This window comes from Oncorhynchus gorbuscha, linkage group LG15 (genome assembly GCF_021184085.1).
Source record: "Oncorhynchus gorbuscha isolate QuinsamMale2020 ecotype Even-year linkage group LG15, OgorEven_v1.0, whole genome shotgun sequence".
In the NCBI taxonomy this organism is placed as follows: domain Eukaryota; kingdom Metazoa; phylum Chordata; class Actinopteri; order Salmoniformes; family Salmonidae; genus Oncorhynchus; species Oncorhynchus gorbuscha.
The window spans coordinates 74552277-74568451 of record NC_060187.1 but is presented as its reverse complement, the minus strand read 5'-3'; the positions used below and the strand labels follow the sequence as shown (position 1 = coordinate 74568451).

The following is a 16175-nucleotide window of genomic DNA, read 5'->3' as shown; positions in this document are numbered from 1 at the left end:
TTCCTTGACACAGTCATTATCATGGAATCCACACTGCCACCCCTATCACCATGTTTGAACTGACTGCAGGTGACTCGCCTTGTAGTGGAGGTAACACTTCACCACATGATAATAGAACAATAACATCAGTCACTCCACCACATGATAATAGCACAATAACATCAGTCACTCCACCACATGATAATAGCACAATAACATCAGTCACTCCACCACATGATAATAGCACAATAACATCAGTCACTCCACCACATGATAATAGCACAATAACATCAGTCACTCCACCACATGATAAAAGCACAATAACATCAGTCACTCCACCACATGATAAAAGCACAATAATATCAGTCACTCCACCACATGATAATAGCACAATAATATCAGTCACTCCACCACATGATAATAGCACAATAATATCAGTCACTCCACCACATGATAATAGCACAATAATATCAGTCACTCCACCACATGGTAATAGCACAATAATATCAGTCACTCCACCACATGATAATAGCACAATAATATCAGTCACTCCACCACATGATAATAGCACAATAATATCAGTCACTCCACCACATGATAAAGGCACAATAATATCAGTCACTCCACCACATGATAATAGCACAATAATATCAGTCACTCCACCACATGGTAATAGCACAATAATATCAGTCACTCCACCACATGATAATAGCACAATAATATCAGTCACTCCACCACATGATAATAGCACAATAATATCAGTCACTCCACCACATGATAATAGCATAATAATATCAGTCACTTCACCACATGGTAATGGCACAATAATATCAGTCACTTCACCACATGGTAATGGCACAATAATATCAGTCACTTCACCACATGGTAATAGCACAATAATATCAGTCACCTCACCACATGATAATATCAGTCACTTCACCACATGGTAATAGCACAATAATATCAGTCACTTCACCACATGGTAATGGCACAATAATATCAGTCACTTCACCACATGGTAATAGCACAATAATATCAGTCACTTCACCACATGGTAATAGCACAATAATATCAGTCACTTCATCACATGGTAATGGCACAATAATATCAGTCACTTCACCACATGGTAATAGCACAATAATATCAGTCACCTCACCACATGATAATATCAGTCACTTCACCACATGGTAATAGCACAATAATATCAGTCACTTCACCACCACATGGTAATGGCACAATAATATCAGTCACCTCACCACATGGTAATAGCACAATAATATCAGTCACTTCACCACCACATGGTAATGGCACAATAATATCAGTCACTTCACCACATGGTAATAGCACAATAATATCAGTCACTTCATCACATGGTAATGGCACAATAATATCAGTCACTTCACCACATGGTAATAGCACAATAATATCAGTCACCTCACCACATGATAATATCAGTCACTTCACCACATGGTAATAGCACAATAATATCAGTCACTTCATCACATGGTAATGGCACAATAATATCAGTCACTTCACCACATGGTAATAGCACAATAATATCAGTCACCTCACCACATGATAATATCAGTCACTTCATCACATGGTAATGGCACAATAATATCAGTCACTTCACCACATGGTAATAGCACAATAATATCAGTCACCTCACCACATGATAATATCAGTCACTTCACCACATGGTAATAGCACAATAATATCAGTCACCTCACCACATGATAATATCAGTCACTTCACCACATGGTAATAGCACAATAATATCAGTCACCTCACCACATGATAATATCAGTCACTTCACCACATGGTAATAGCACAATAATATCAGTCACCTCACCACATGATAATATCAGTCACTTCATCACATGGTAATGGCACAATAATATCAGTCACTTCACCACATGGTAATAGCACAATAATATCAGTCACCTCACCACATGATAATATCAGTCACTTCACCACATGGTAATAGCACAATAATATCAGTCACCTCACCACATGATAATATCAGTCACTTCACCACATGATAATAGCACAATAATATCAGTCACCTCACCACATGATAATATCAGTCACTTCACCACATGGTAATAGCACAATAATATCAGTCACTTCACCACATGGTAATAGCACAATAATATCAGTCACTTCACCACATGGTAATAGCACAATAATATCAGTCACTTCACCACATGATAATAGCACAATAATATCAGTCACCTCACCACATGGTAATAGCACAATAATATCAGTCACTTCACCACATGATAATAGCACAATAATATCAGTCACTTCACCACATGGTAATGGCACAATAATATCAGTCACTTCACCACATGGTAATAGCACAATAATATCAGTCACTTCACCACATGATAATAGCACAATAATATCAGTCACTTCACCACATGATAATAGCACAATAATATCAGTCACTTCACCACATGGTAATAGCACAATAATATCAGTCACTTCACCACATGATAATAGCACAATAATATCAGTCACTTCACCACATGATAATAGCACAATAATATCAGTCACTTCACCACATGATAATAGCACAATAATATCAGTCACTTCACCACATGATAATAGCACAATAATATCAGTCACTTCACCACATGATAATAGCACAATAATATCAGTCACTCCACCACATGATAATAGCACAATAATATCAGTCACCTCACCACATGGTAATAGCACAATAATATCAGTCACTTCACCACATGGTAATAGCACAATAATATCAGTCACTTCACCACATGGTAATAGCACAATAATATGAGTCACTTCAATTTTTGACATAAAGGTCAACCATACAAAATTGAGTACACTATACAATTCAGATAAGGCTACGTACAACCCTACATGCACTAGTCCTTTAACAGTAGGCTATGCAATTTAGACAAGGCAACATATCACCATGTTACATGCTGTAGGGCTACAACGATCACTGTGATAGGCTTGACACCATCTCACCACTCAATCTGTCAACTGTCTGGAGCCTGTCACTTCCAGACACAGCACAGGGCCTCTTAATATGAACACCGCATTGTGTTATTGCTTTCCTGCTATTCCCCCTCTTTAAATCACAGTTAAAGAAATGGTTTGAGGGCTGGCATCTTGTCGTGACGCAAGATGGAAAAATAGGCACTGCGGATAACAGGCCGGGAATAATGTTATGAAACCATGCCAAAATGACATGTCCTGTCCTGTACTGCCCCGGTATGTGTGTGTAACTGCATGTCCTGTCTTGCACTGCCCCGGTATGTGTGTGTAACTGCATGTCCTGTCTTGTACTGCCCCGGTATGTGTGTGTAACTGCATGTCTTGTCTTGTACTGCCCCGGTATGTGTGTGTAACTGCATGTCCTGTCCTGTACTGCCCCGGTATGTGTGTGTAACTGCATGTCTTGTCCTGTACTGCCCCGGTATGTGTGTGTAACTGCATGTCCTGTCCTGTACTGCCCCGGTATGTGTGTGTAACTGCATGTCCTGTCTTGTACTGCCCCGGTATGTGTGTGTAACTGCATGTCCTGTCTTGTACTGCCCCGGTATGTGTATGTAACTGCATGTCCTGTCTTGTACTGCCCCGGTATGTGTGTGTAACTGCATGTCCTGTCTTGTACTGCCCCGGTATGTGTGTGTAACTGCATGTCCTGTCTCTGTGTGTGTTATTTCAGCCTGTGCCGCTCTAGTGAGATAATGTGTTGCAGGGTGCAGTCTGCTGGTCTGTCTCTGTGTGTGTTATTTCAACCTGTGCCGCTCTGGTGAGATAATGTATTGCAGGGTGCAATCTGCTGGTCTGTCTCTGTGTGTGTTATTTCAACCTGTGCCTCTCTGGTGAGATAATGTGTTGCAGGGTGCAGTCTGCTGGTCTGTCTCTGTGTGTGTTATTTCAACCTGTGCCACTCTGGTGAGATAACGTGTTGCAGGGTGCAGTCTGCTGGTCTGTCTCTGTGTGTGTTATTTCAACCTGTGCCGCTCTGGTGAGATAACGTGTTGCAGGGTGCAGTCTGCTGGTCTGTCTCTGTGTGTGTTATTTCAACCTGTGCCGCTCTGGTGAGATAATGTGTTTCAGGGTGCAGTCTGCTGGTCTGTCTCTGTGTGTGTTATTTCAGCCTGTGCCGCTCTGGTGAGATAATGTATTGCAGGGTGCAGTCTGCTGGTCTGTCTCTGTGTGTGTTATTTCAACCTGTGCCGCTCTGGTGAGATAATGTATTGCAGGGTGCAGTCTGCTGGTCTGTCTCTGTGTGTGTTATTTCAACCTGTGCCGCTCTGGTGGGATAACGTGTTGCAGGGTGCAGTCTGCTGGTCTGTCTCTGTGTGTGTTATTTCAACCTGTGCCGCTCTGGTGAGATAACGTGTTGCAGGGTGCAGTCTGCTGGTCTGTCTCTGTGTGTGTTATTTCAACCTGTGCCGCTCTGGTGAGATAACGTGTTGCAGGGTGCAGTCTGCTGGTCTGTCTCTGTGTGTGTTATTTCAACCTGTGCCGCTCTGGTGAGATAACGTGTTGCAGGGTGCAGTCTGCTGGTCTGTCTCTGTGTGTGTTATTTCAACCTGTGCCGCTCTGGTGAGATAACGTGTTGCAGGGTGCAGTCTGCTGGTCTGTCTCTGTGTGTGTTATTTCAACCTGTGCCGCTCTGGTGAGATAACGTGTTGCAGGGTGCAGTCTGCTGGTCTGTCTCTGTGTGTGTTATTTCAACCTGTGCCGCTCTGGTGAGATAACGTGTTGCAGGGTGCAGTCTGCTGGTCTGTCTCTGTGTGTGTTATTTCAACCTGTGCCTCTCTGGTGAGATAACGTGTTGCAGGGTGCAGTCTGCTGGTCTGTTTCTGTGTGTGTTATTTCAACCTGTGCCGCTCTGGTGAGATAACGTGTTGCAGGGTGCAGTCTGCTGGTCTGTCTCTGTGTGTGTTATTTCAACCTGTGCCGCTCTGGTGAGATAACGTTTTGCAGGGTGCAGTCTGCTGGTCTGTCTCTGTGTGTGTTATTTCAACCTGTGCCGCTCTGGTGAGATAACGTGTTGCAGGGTGCAGTCTGCTGGTCTGTCTCTGTGTGTGTTATTTCAACCTGTGCCGCTCTGGTGAGATAACGTGTTGCAGGGTGCAGTCTGCTGGTCTGTCTCTGTGTGTGTTATTTCAACCTGTGCCGCTCTGGTGAGATAACGTGTTGCAGGGTGCAGTCTGCTGGTCTGTCTCTGTGTGTGTTATTTCAACCTGTGCCGCTCTGGTGAGATAACGTGTTGCAGGGTGCAGTCTGCTGGTCTGTCTGCTCTCCAGTCCCTCAGTAGATTAAACATTAGTATTATCTCATTTCCTCAGGCCATCAAATCCCTATAGACTGTCAGATGGGGGAGAAGAATGGTTGAATCATTCAGACGATCTGTAAAATGAACCATATATCTCCAGGCCTGGAAACCTCCATTTGAGCTTCTTGTCCTTTCTGAACTTATTTTTTTTGCAGACAGTAGACCAAAAAATATCCAATTTGTCAGTGGAGCTAGCGTGAATATTGGCTGGTGTGTGCAGCTGAGAGCTTGGCCTCGACCATGGTGAGCTGGGGGATGAATGAAAAATGGAGCTGTCTCAGTGTCTGTCGGAGTCCTATTGTCACAGATTAAATACATGAGACTTTTCATTAGCTGTTCCCTTCCATATCGTACCTACGTCTGTCACCTTAGCCATTACCCCAAAACGTCTGAACATCTTGACAAGGTTGTATAAATACATGCTATGGCAATTAGAGATTTCTGTTGTGAGAACATACTGTATGTGGAGGATATTGTCTCGTTGGAGGTATGAAAAATGTACACAGACGAGGAGCAGTGAGATCTGATGAGGTTGGGTGAGGATGGACGACACGGAAGATGGAGACAGAGTGTCTGTGTGTTGAGAGAGAACATAGAGGAAAGAGAGGTAGAGACAAAGAGAGAACAGGAGAGAGAGTGGGTGAGAGAGGTAGAGAGAGTGAGTGAGAGAGCGAGGTAGAGCGAGAGAACGGAGAGTGGGCGTGGAGGATGAATATTTCAAGAGCAAACATATTGTATGTGTAGAAAAAAACCTGGAGAAGAGCTGGTGTATGGTCAGGATCCACTCAGAGGCTGGGAGGGGAGGACAGAGGGAGGAATGGGGCTGGGGTGGGTTCTGGGGAGGAGTGAGTGCGTGAGAGTTCTAGAGCTCAATCCAACAAGCAAGAGCCCAAACCTTTCCAAGACCGTCAATAATTGATGCAGCTGCCGCAGCGTGACATCTTTTTAAAGCAGTGAGTGTGAGTGCCTGGATAGTGTGTGTGTGTTGGATTACCCTGCATGTGTCTGGGCTGTTTGTCTGTCAGCATGTGTGGAGGTGTGCGTGTCATTGAGGTGCATTGTGTACCCACGTTCCCTTTAGTATTCATGTGAGCATAGGAAGGAGGAAATGAGTAGCTAGCTCACCCGCTTCACACCACACCACCTCACTCCCTGCCACCAGCTGCTGGGTTTGCCCTAGCTACCACTGTGCCATGCTGCATCCCTCTGCTGCTAGAGATGGCAGAGAGCAGGGCACTGACACTGATCCAGACATCTCCCTCTATGCCAATCAACTCCACCTATCCAACAGTGTGTGGAATGTTAATGCACTGCTGATCAGCCTCACCCAGACCCTCTGAAATCCTCCCCACACCCTGTCAGCCAGGCCATCCTCCTCCCCACCACACCCTGTCAGCCAGGCCATCCTCCTCCCCACCACTCCCTGTCAGCCAGGCCATCCTCCTCCCCACCACACCCTGTCAGCCAGGCCATCCTCCTCCCCACCACTTCCTGTCAGCCAGGCCATCCTCCTCCCCACCACTCCCTGTCAGCCAGGCCATCCTCCTCCCCACCACTCCCTGTCAGCCAGGCCAGCTTCCTCCCCACCCCTCCCTGTCAGCCAGGCCAGCTTCCTCCCCACCCCTCCCTGTCAGCCAGGCCAGCCTCCTCCCCACCCCTCCCTGTCAGCCAGGCCAGCCTCCTCCCCACCCCTCCCTGTCAGCCAGGCCAGCCTCCTCCCCACCCCTCCCTGTCAGCCAGGCCAGCTTCATCCCCACCCCTCCCTGTCAGCCAGGCCAGCTTCCTCCCCACCCCTCCCTGTCAGCCAGGCCAGCTACCTCCCCACTCCCTGTCAGCCAGGCCAGCTACCTCCCCACTCCCTGTCAGCCAGGCCAGCTTCCTCCCCACTCCCTGTCAGCCAGGCCAGCTTCCTCCCCACTCCCTGTCAGCCAGGCCAGCTACCTCCCCACCCCTCCCTGTCAGCCAGGCCAGCTACCTCCCCACCCCTCCCTGTCAGCCAGGCCAGCTACCTCCCCACCCCTCCCTGTCAGCCAGGCCAGCTACCTCCCCACCCCTCCCTGTCAGCCAGGCCAGCTACCTCCCCACCCCTCCCTGTCAGCCAGGCCAGCTACCTCCCCACCCCTCCCTGTCAGCCAGGCCAGCTACCCCTCCCTGTCAGCCAGGCCAGCTACCTCCCCACCCCTCCCTGTCAGCCAGGCCAGCTACCTCCCCACCCTCCCCACCCCTCCCTGTCAGCCAGGCCAGCTACCTCCCCACCCCTCCCTGTCAGCCAGGCCAGCTACCTCCCCACCCCTCCCTGTCAGCCAGGCCAGCTACCTCCCCACCCCCCTCCCTGTCAGCCAGGCCAGCTACCTCCCCACCCCTCCCTGTCAGCCAGGCCAGCTACCTCCCCACCCCTCCCTGTCAGCCAGGCCAGCTACCTCCCCACCCCTCCCTGTCAGCCAGGCCAGCTACCTCCCCACCCCTCCCTGTCAGCCAGGCCAGCTACCTCCCCACTCCTCCCTGTCAGCCAGGCCAGCTACCTCCCCACCCCTCCCTGTCAGCCAGGCCAGCTACCTCCCCACTCCTCCCTGTCAGCCAGGCCAGCTACCTCCCCACCCCTCCCTGTCAGCCAGGCCAGCTACCTCCCCACCCCTCCCTGTCAGCCAGGCCAGCTACCTCCCCACCCCTCCCTGTCAGCCAGGCCAGCTACCTCCCCACCCCTCCCTGTCAGCCAGGCCAGCTACCTCCCCACTCCGTCAGCCAGGTCAGCCTCCAAAAACGTATCCATGCGTCCCAGTGCCATTATGGAAATGTCCTGTTGCATTCCAGCCCCTCCTCACCCTCCTCTTCACTGGCTCTCTGCGTGTGTGTGCGCGCACATGTGTGTGAATGGGTAATGACTAGGCTCAGTGCTATGGCCAGCAGGCAGTGTCCTTCCTCCACTTTCCCTGGGCCACCTATGAATACATATACAGTACATGACAGAGATTAATATCTGCCTTTCAAGACACCAGGGCCAGAGAGCCTGTGGGTTTAGAGTTTCTTTTAGCACCAACTATGTGCCTTCTACTCCCCTCCTACCCACCAAGCCTATATCGCCACTCTCTCTCAGTAAACTGTCTCTTCTCCCTCTCTGTCTACTCTCTCTAGCCTCCCCCACTCTCCCTGACTAACGGAGGTCTCTCTCGCTCTCAACACGGAGGACAAATGTTATCACTCCACAGCAGATGTCTCACGGGCAGCTCTACTGAAACCTCCTGCTGGCTTCAGCAGGGACCAGCCAGACCCACAGCTCTCTTTCGCTTCAACATTTTACAGCAGAAATTTTGCCAATTAGGCTTACCAGGCCTAGCATTTAGGATGGGAGACCTTGGGTTGGAGTGATATCTCCAGCCTGCCAGAAGTTCTGACATGCAGGCAGGCACAGGATCCAGATGTGATCAGAGTAGCTATGGATGTACTGTATGCCTCACACTCCCTCTCTCTCTCCACACGTTCCCCTAACTCCTAAACATGCACACAGTTTTAGGGAATCTTAGTTCCCATTCGTGCTGCACCCTCCCAATCTCCCTAGCTGTTGGATTTGCATGAGTCTCCCGATGGCCATTTGTACTTCGTGATACCATGCATGCACTTCCTTGAATGTCTGTCATGGCACGAATAACCCAGGTCGCTTGTTTAATGGCACATGTAACCTTTTCATTTAGCTGTCACCACTGGTAATGGCTTGATTGCTGATGCACATTTCCAGCAGTTATTGTATCTCACACCTTTCCTTTCATTGTGCCCAGGTTAAATTTCACAATGACTGTGCAAGATTTTGGATCAGGTCCTTGTTATGTGCTTTTCCCTTTAAAACGCTTGGAAAGAGCACAATAAAGAGAGGAGAAGAAAGATGGGATCCAATAAAATGGTACATGTCCTCTGGCACAGGCCCAGGCCCAGGCCCAGGCACACGACAGAGCAAAGCACAAGGGAAACCATTAAGGAAACCTGATTATCTCCTGGCTCGGAAATTAATTAAAAGGAGAAAGAAATACAGACAGAGAGCTGCTAGTATCCTGTAACCGTTTCTACATATCCATAGCACTGCAGTCACGGGCAGGGGGAGTGGAGGGGTGAGCGTCTGTGTTCCAACACAAGGCCTGAAAATGCTGAGGGGGGGGGGGGGGGGGGAACATGCGCATCAATTTAGCAACTCCCTGTATCAGTTTAATCTTCTTCCTCCTCTTCGAAACATACCCCACTATCATTCTCCCCCTTCCTCCCACATAAATTGGAGTGCATATGAGACCCGGAAAGCTGCGTTTCATGGCTCTACCAATGGCCGGCAGCTTCTCCGGCCTCCCTGGGTTCCAGTGGCTTTCTCTGCAGTCATTTATTTCCCCCAAAGCTTGCGGTTTACTGTACTCCTTTGTTATTTTTTCTACTTTTACCCCTTTTTCTCCACAATTTGGTGATATCCAATTGGTAGTTACAGTCTTGTCTCATCGCTGCAACTCCCGTATGGAAAATCGGGAGAGGCGAAGGCAGCGAGCCACGCGTCCACCGAAACACGACCAAATCAAGCCGCACATCTTCTTGATACAATGCCCACTTAACCCGGAAGCCAGCCACACCAATGTGTCGGAGGAAACACTGTACACCTGGTGACTGTGTCGCGAGAGCGCGATGGGACAAGATCATCCCTGCTGGCCAAACCCTCCTCTAACCCGGACGCCGCTGGGACAATTGTGGGTCTCCTGGTCGTGGACGGCTACGACAGAGCCTGGACTCAAATCAGGATCTCTGTGGCACAGCTAGCAACTGTGATTCAGTGCCTTAGACCACTGGACCACTCGGGAGGCTTGTACTGTACTCAAATATATGCACGGGCAGATAACAAAACCTGCTCATTCCTCATCATTAATACATCACTTGACTCTGACACTTCAGCTTGAAACAAAACATGTCTTTGAGGAAACGTTCATCATCACTACCATCTTTCCATTTTCAGGCAGGTGGAAGTAGCATGAGGCTGAAGTGCTGTTATAAACAGAATCTGTCAATGTTTAAGATCATCAACATAATCTTTTTATAGCAGTTATTTTCTGTCAGTCATGACACACGCTGTGTTATTGTAGGGAAGGTGACCTCTGCTTGCCTGACTACCAAAACTCCTTGCTCCAGCCAAACGCTACGCCACGCCCACTAGTTTCTTCTCTGCAATGAGTACCTCCCCTACAATTTCTAGAATGCAAACATGTTCTAGAACGTCTGATTGGTCATTCTAGACAGTCTGATTGGTCTCAGAAACTGATGGGTTGGGCCCAAGGATTATATATATATACACACACACACACAGTGCCTTGCGAAAGTATTCGGCCCCCTTGAACTTTGCGACCTTTTACCACATTTCAGGCTTCAAACATAAAGATATAAAACTATTTTTTTGTGAAGAATCAACAACAAGTGGGACACAATCATGAAGTGGAACGACATTTATTGGATATTTCAAACTTTTTTAACAAATCAAAAACTGAAGAATTGGGCGTGCAAAATTCCATTGATTCTTATGGAGGACTGCTCCTACTGGGGAGTGCCAATATGGCAGACAGGTGACTTCAAAGCCTCTCAATGGCCAATACATAGCAACAGCAATCCAGGGTTGGGCCTGAGACAAAACACAGGTGGGTAAAGCAACATTTTGAAAATTCATCATTGTCTTTGATACTCTGATTGGTTAGAGATGATCCAATCACTGATGGCTTTGTTTTGTACAACACCACTCATTTTGATGTCACCACAAACAAATTGAGATTGCAGTCTCAGACTGAAGTATTTAGCGAATGAAGAATTCAGTTTGAGTCATCAGGCAAGACCTATGCCAAGTTGCCAATCAACAAAACAATCTCAGCACTGCAAGTGGTACATGTCATTGCATCCAAGGTGGCTGAGGTTAAGGCACATAGGACAGTATAGATAAACTACCAAAGTATCATGCTAGGAGTGTCACGCTACTGTGTCAGCTTCATGGACACTGAAGTGAAGTAAACAGTAAGAAAATGTATTCTACAATGCACTGTTCCCTGCTTTTAACACAATACACAGTAAGAACATCATACACAGTATGGGAATAGCAATCAAAATGGAGAACAAGGACAGAGAGCAGAAGTACACATTGCATAATGGTTGTGTTTCAGATAGGTAAATGTTGACTTTGCCCTTGTGCTTTGAAACTCTAATGCCTTCGTTCTCTTACATTTCGTTCTCTGTAAACAAACACCATTTGTACTGCACCCTAAAGCCATTACATGATACAGACAACAGTTTGCCTCCATCTCATTTACAAAGGCATTATTAGACTATAAAAAAATAGAGTAGTGCCATCTACCAGCAATGCATTAAGTGGAAAAGATCAGGCCGCAGCTACGCAAAATTGCCCAATTTCAACGTTTACCACGGAAATGGTGGCAAAATTCAAGAACCATCTTTAACACAGCTGTTAAGTCAACAAGCCAGCCCTCTTCAAAGTGTAATCTGGACTGTAAACCTTCACATATCTGCAGGTCTCCTTGTGTAAACCTAAGCATGGTTCCTCAGCATACAGCAGTAATCCCAGTAATGCTCTTACAGCAGTGGAATAATTCCACAATGAAAGGAACAGGTTTATGGCTAATAAAACGCACTGTGAGCAACCAGCGCCGATGGTTAATAAATACACATGCTAATCCTCTTAACATCTTCAGAATGAATCCTTACACACCCTACTATGATGATTACATGCTTTCTACTGACTGGAGATTGGGATTTCTAATACCTTCCAAGGGCATAATGTACAGTTGGTAGACAGTATATGAATAGTTACAATAAATAGATAGAAAGATCGATGTGTAGATAGAGTGAGATTATTAATGTGAGCTAGTTCTTACAGAGGAACATAGAGCTTCTCCTCTAGTCTACCTACGCCCTTACAATGAAACAGTAACAAAGCGAGGGAACAACTCACACTTCTATTCCCACTTCTATTCCCAGGTGGGAAGTAAGCTTGACCCGCACTGTAACTCCAGCTGAGGCTCCATGAGTCACTGCTCACGCCCCACTCTCCCCTGCTTTCCACCCAGCACGCCCTTCTGCCATTTTATACCTCCCCTCCACTCCAGATCCCCCACAGGGAGCCTGGCCTCCCTCATTAGCTGTGGGGCTGAAGGCCTCTGGGGGCTGGGTGAAGGCAGCGTCTGGGTCTAGTGGTCCCTGGAAGTCACCTCTGACGCATTGGCACAGCTCGGTGGTGGGTGGCACAGGCTGAAAGGGCCCATGATGGCACATATCATTCTGGAGTCTAGACCTTCACAGGTGTTCTATATAGAATAGCCAGATGTGAGAAAATTCTGCACATGTGCTATGGTTTCCCAATTAGCCTCGGGAGTGATTTGATCCTCTGTGGACAAGGTTAAATGTTATGTCTAAGTGTTAGCACTTTGAGATACACGAGCCGTTATATAAAAAGGTAAAACAGTAGAATAAAAAATAAATGACCCCATTCAAGTAACACAGCAAGGTACTAACAATTCAAACGTCATGATTTTGAGATGGGAAACTAAAATAATTGGGTCTATTCTAGTGATCCATGGGGGAAATGGAAGAGTCATAGTCTGGAGAGTGCAGAGCTATGCAGTGGTAGATCTCCTTAAAGTATGCTGTCAGTGATAGCAGTATGATGGGAGGGCAGAGTGACTGATGGCTGCCTGGTCATTACATTGATCTGGCCCCAGAACAGTCTGTCTGTCAGAGACTCTTATCTACAACACATGAAGCATGGTGAGAGAGCCTGCTGAGCTGACCTGAGAACAGCCATTTGCATTTTTTTTCGTCATTCAGTGCAGTGACAAGATGGAGATTAGTAGTGGCTCAGGCCTCAGCCTTAGTTCATTCTACATCCTGCTATACAACATGTAGTCGGATCAAACTTAGATCAAAGTTGACCCCATTTCAAAGCAGGAGGCTAAGGTGTAGGCTTACAGAAAGATAATTTGTACTCATTAAAAAAAGAAACAAGGGTGTAAAATGAAAAGCACCACATTTCACAATCAATACAGAATTTCTCTCTCTTTCCCCTGGATTCACAGTGGCACAATAAAGGTTCAAGCTCAGGCCTCCACTGCAGATAAATCTTATGCATCCGATGCAAGTCCCAGATTCAAGACATAGCCTGGAAAAGACTGTACATTTTCATTAAAATAGCAGGTGTGATGCTACTCTCTCTCTGTAGGCAGCCGGGAAAGGCCTACTGCGTACTCTCATTCAGCATTCCTAGCATGGGCATCATGACAAAGCAAGCAGGCAGCCAGTGGGGCTCCTCTACAGCCCCCCTACCTTCTATACTGATGGTATAAGGCCACCATTACATTCATGGCTCTGTGATGTTCAAACAGCACTTGATTGTGTATTATTTCGATAGACTTGCAGGCCTATAATAGCATATACCAGTCTATGGCCTACTGATATGATACTAACAAATGAGATGTTGTGTTGCATTCTTCATTTTTTCCCCAATTAGACCAGAGTAAAAACCAACAAAAAACAATGACCCCACCCCAGGCTATGAAGACGTTCAGTACATTTATCTCTTTGTTTATCAAGGGTAGATCCCAGATGGTCTCTCTCCTGCTCACTAAAAACCATGGGGAGAGGCTGACATACAATAGCCCAATACAAAATAAATATATTGGCTTGAATACTTGGTTGGCACGACCAAATGTCTACAGATATCTTCTGTATTTCAATAATACAAATTTGCTAATTGGACAATAGCATTTATTCTGCGTAGGTAGGTTACTGAGCGTTCCTTCTTGTTGACGTGTCATTTATCATCTGACAGTCTGTGTGCGCATTCATTTGTTAATTAAATCTGTCCAAGATAACGGTGCGCGTCAGCAAAACTGATACGAATTGATATTCATGACATGAGTGATATAGATATGAACATTTACAACACCACTTCGAGCAAAACGCATGTTTATACAACAAATATAAAGCAACAATGTGTTTATCATAGAAATGAAAGATACTACTATTGGGGCTTACCTCGACATTTCCCCACATGCAATGGGATAATACGGCCATCAAAATGGGTAACACTGTATGTCCCATTTTCACTCCTTCTTCTTCCGTTTCTCAATTGGAACGTTTTTTCTTTCTAATCTGAATTGATTCCCAAATACAGTTAAATCAGATACTATGATGAGCTCTGTTCTGTTTGGTGCCTGCCTCCGATATCTCCTGCGTCTGCGTCCGTGCGCACTTGCTCTCTCCAATCGCAGTCCAGACTATTATGTGGCTGCAGTCTGGCTCTCAACGCCCATCTACGAGTTTGTATTGTACCATGGACTTTCCTCAAAGCGCCAACATTTTTAGATTAACTGCGGTTTGATTTGGTAGAGGGAGACACCCAATGGATATGAATGGGAAGTGCAGGCAGTGGATAGAAAATGGTCGATCTGTGAAACTGCCTGAGCGTTTCATAATATGCGTCACGAATTCAGTTACAGCAGTTGTGAAAGAGGCTGCGTTCATGTGCTAGTCGGAACTAGGCAACTTTGAAATGTCCGAGTTGGAATTGGGATATTTGACTTCGGAAGAGTTACATGGTGTGTTATAAGTCGGGGTGTCCCACCCTTTCAGGCTGTTGGCCTGAAGTAGGACTAAATAGATTTAAATAGTGGAGTATGGTATTTATTTTATTTTTAGGTAGGGTATTGTTTTTATTTTATTATTTTTTAGCAAAGTATAAGGGAGTTATACTCCAGTCTAGTAGGTGACGGTAATGCAATGTTTATTGGATGGCAACCGCCGTTAAACCTCATCAAAGAAGAACGCACCCTAAAAACACAATAACCTTCCAATTCACAATGATGTAATTGATCACAGGCCGGTTTAAAAAAAATGCACAAAACGTTGGGTGTTTTTTCCGTAGTTCCTGTTTGATTGAATTGCAGTGTGTTTTACGTTGTAAGTATGGTCGGGTCCAAAAAATATTTCCTGGCCCAAGCATTCAGCAATGGACCCAGTCATTCATCATACGAAAGATAAAAACATTCCAATCCAAATGCTGTATTTGCTCAATAGGTGGCACACAAGGTAAGCTAATGGCCTCGTTCTCTACGTGAGGGCTATCAGTGTCTTCAATCACTATTGGCGATTTTTCTACTACTACACAATATTTTTCTCAGCGTTATGAAGACGTGATATAGACCTATTTGTTATAAAACGTTGCTATCGAGAATATATATATATTTTTAGCCTACGTACATATAGAGCTGATATAACAGAACCGCGCCTGTTTACACAAACTACTTCTAATTTAAATGTTCTGTAAAATCGCAACTTCCTGATCTCACCTGGCGTTCTGGCCATTTTACAAGGCTGCACCAGGTGGGGGCGTGGCCAAATGTCGTGGGTGTGGATGGAAAGGGTCAGTTTCAAGGTGTACAATTGTTGACTGAAACAAAGATCTCAGCCACGACAACCATAACGTTTTCACACATTTTAACCACAGGATTTGAGTCATTGAAGGAATTTTCCAAAGGGACCGTTGCTACTTTTGATCAACATTTGAATTAATCTCCCTCACGTGTTGATTTGAAACTTCTTGGACCCCAGGGAGGGAGGACTATAGTCCCGTGCATTTAACGTGTCTAAATCGTTTTGTTTGATAGAACTTTCTACCAACTGGATTTAACGCTGAGGTAATTGAAGAACATGAATTCCGCAAAATATGAATACGAGGTAAGTTTTTTTTGTTTAGGTGGAAATGTTGTGTACACCAAACAAATTAGAAATGTCGGAACAACGATGTAACCAAGTCGCGCATGCGCCATTGCTGTCACTTTAGCATTTTCACAGT

The 16175-nt window shown here is 46.1% G+C and overlaps 2 protein-coding genes across 4 annotated transcripts in view; one reads left to right on the top strand and one right to left on the bottom strand.

The window, feature by feature from the left end:
* The window catches only part of LOC123998003 (amyloid beta precursor like protein 1-like), a 53717-nt gene extending 39072 nt beyond the window's left edge, over positions 1-14645 (bottom strand). Inside the window, exon 1 of one of the 2 annotated variants that reach the window (XM_046302805.1) lies at positions 14357-14645. In XM_046302805.1, the coding sequence (XP_046158761.1) occupies positions 14357-14422 (66 nt within the window). In that variant the 5' untranslated portion in view covers positions 14423-14645. The remainder of the gene's footprint in view (positions 1-14356) is intronic. The other variant, XM_046302804.1, reaches the window with a different exon arrangement.
* A 629-nt stretch (positions 14646-15274) lies between these two features.
* The window catches only part of LOC123998002 (suppressor of tumorigenicity 14 protein homolog), a 33159-nt gene continuing 32258 nt past the window's right edge, over positions 15275-16175 (top strand). The window contains exon 1 of one of the 2 annotated variants that reach the window (XM_046302803.1): positions 15275-15409. Coding sequence is in view for 1 of the 2 variants with exons in the window: in XM_046302802.1 (XP_046158758.1) it covers positions 16031-16057 (27 nt within the window). In the remaining variant the exon portion in view is untranslated. Of the gene's footprint in view, positions 15410-15718; positions 16058-16175 lie in introns of those variants that run through there. The other variant, XM_046302802.1, reaches the window with a different exon arrangement.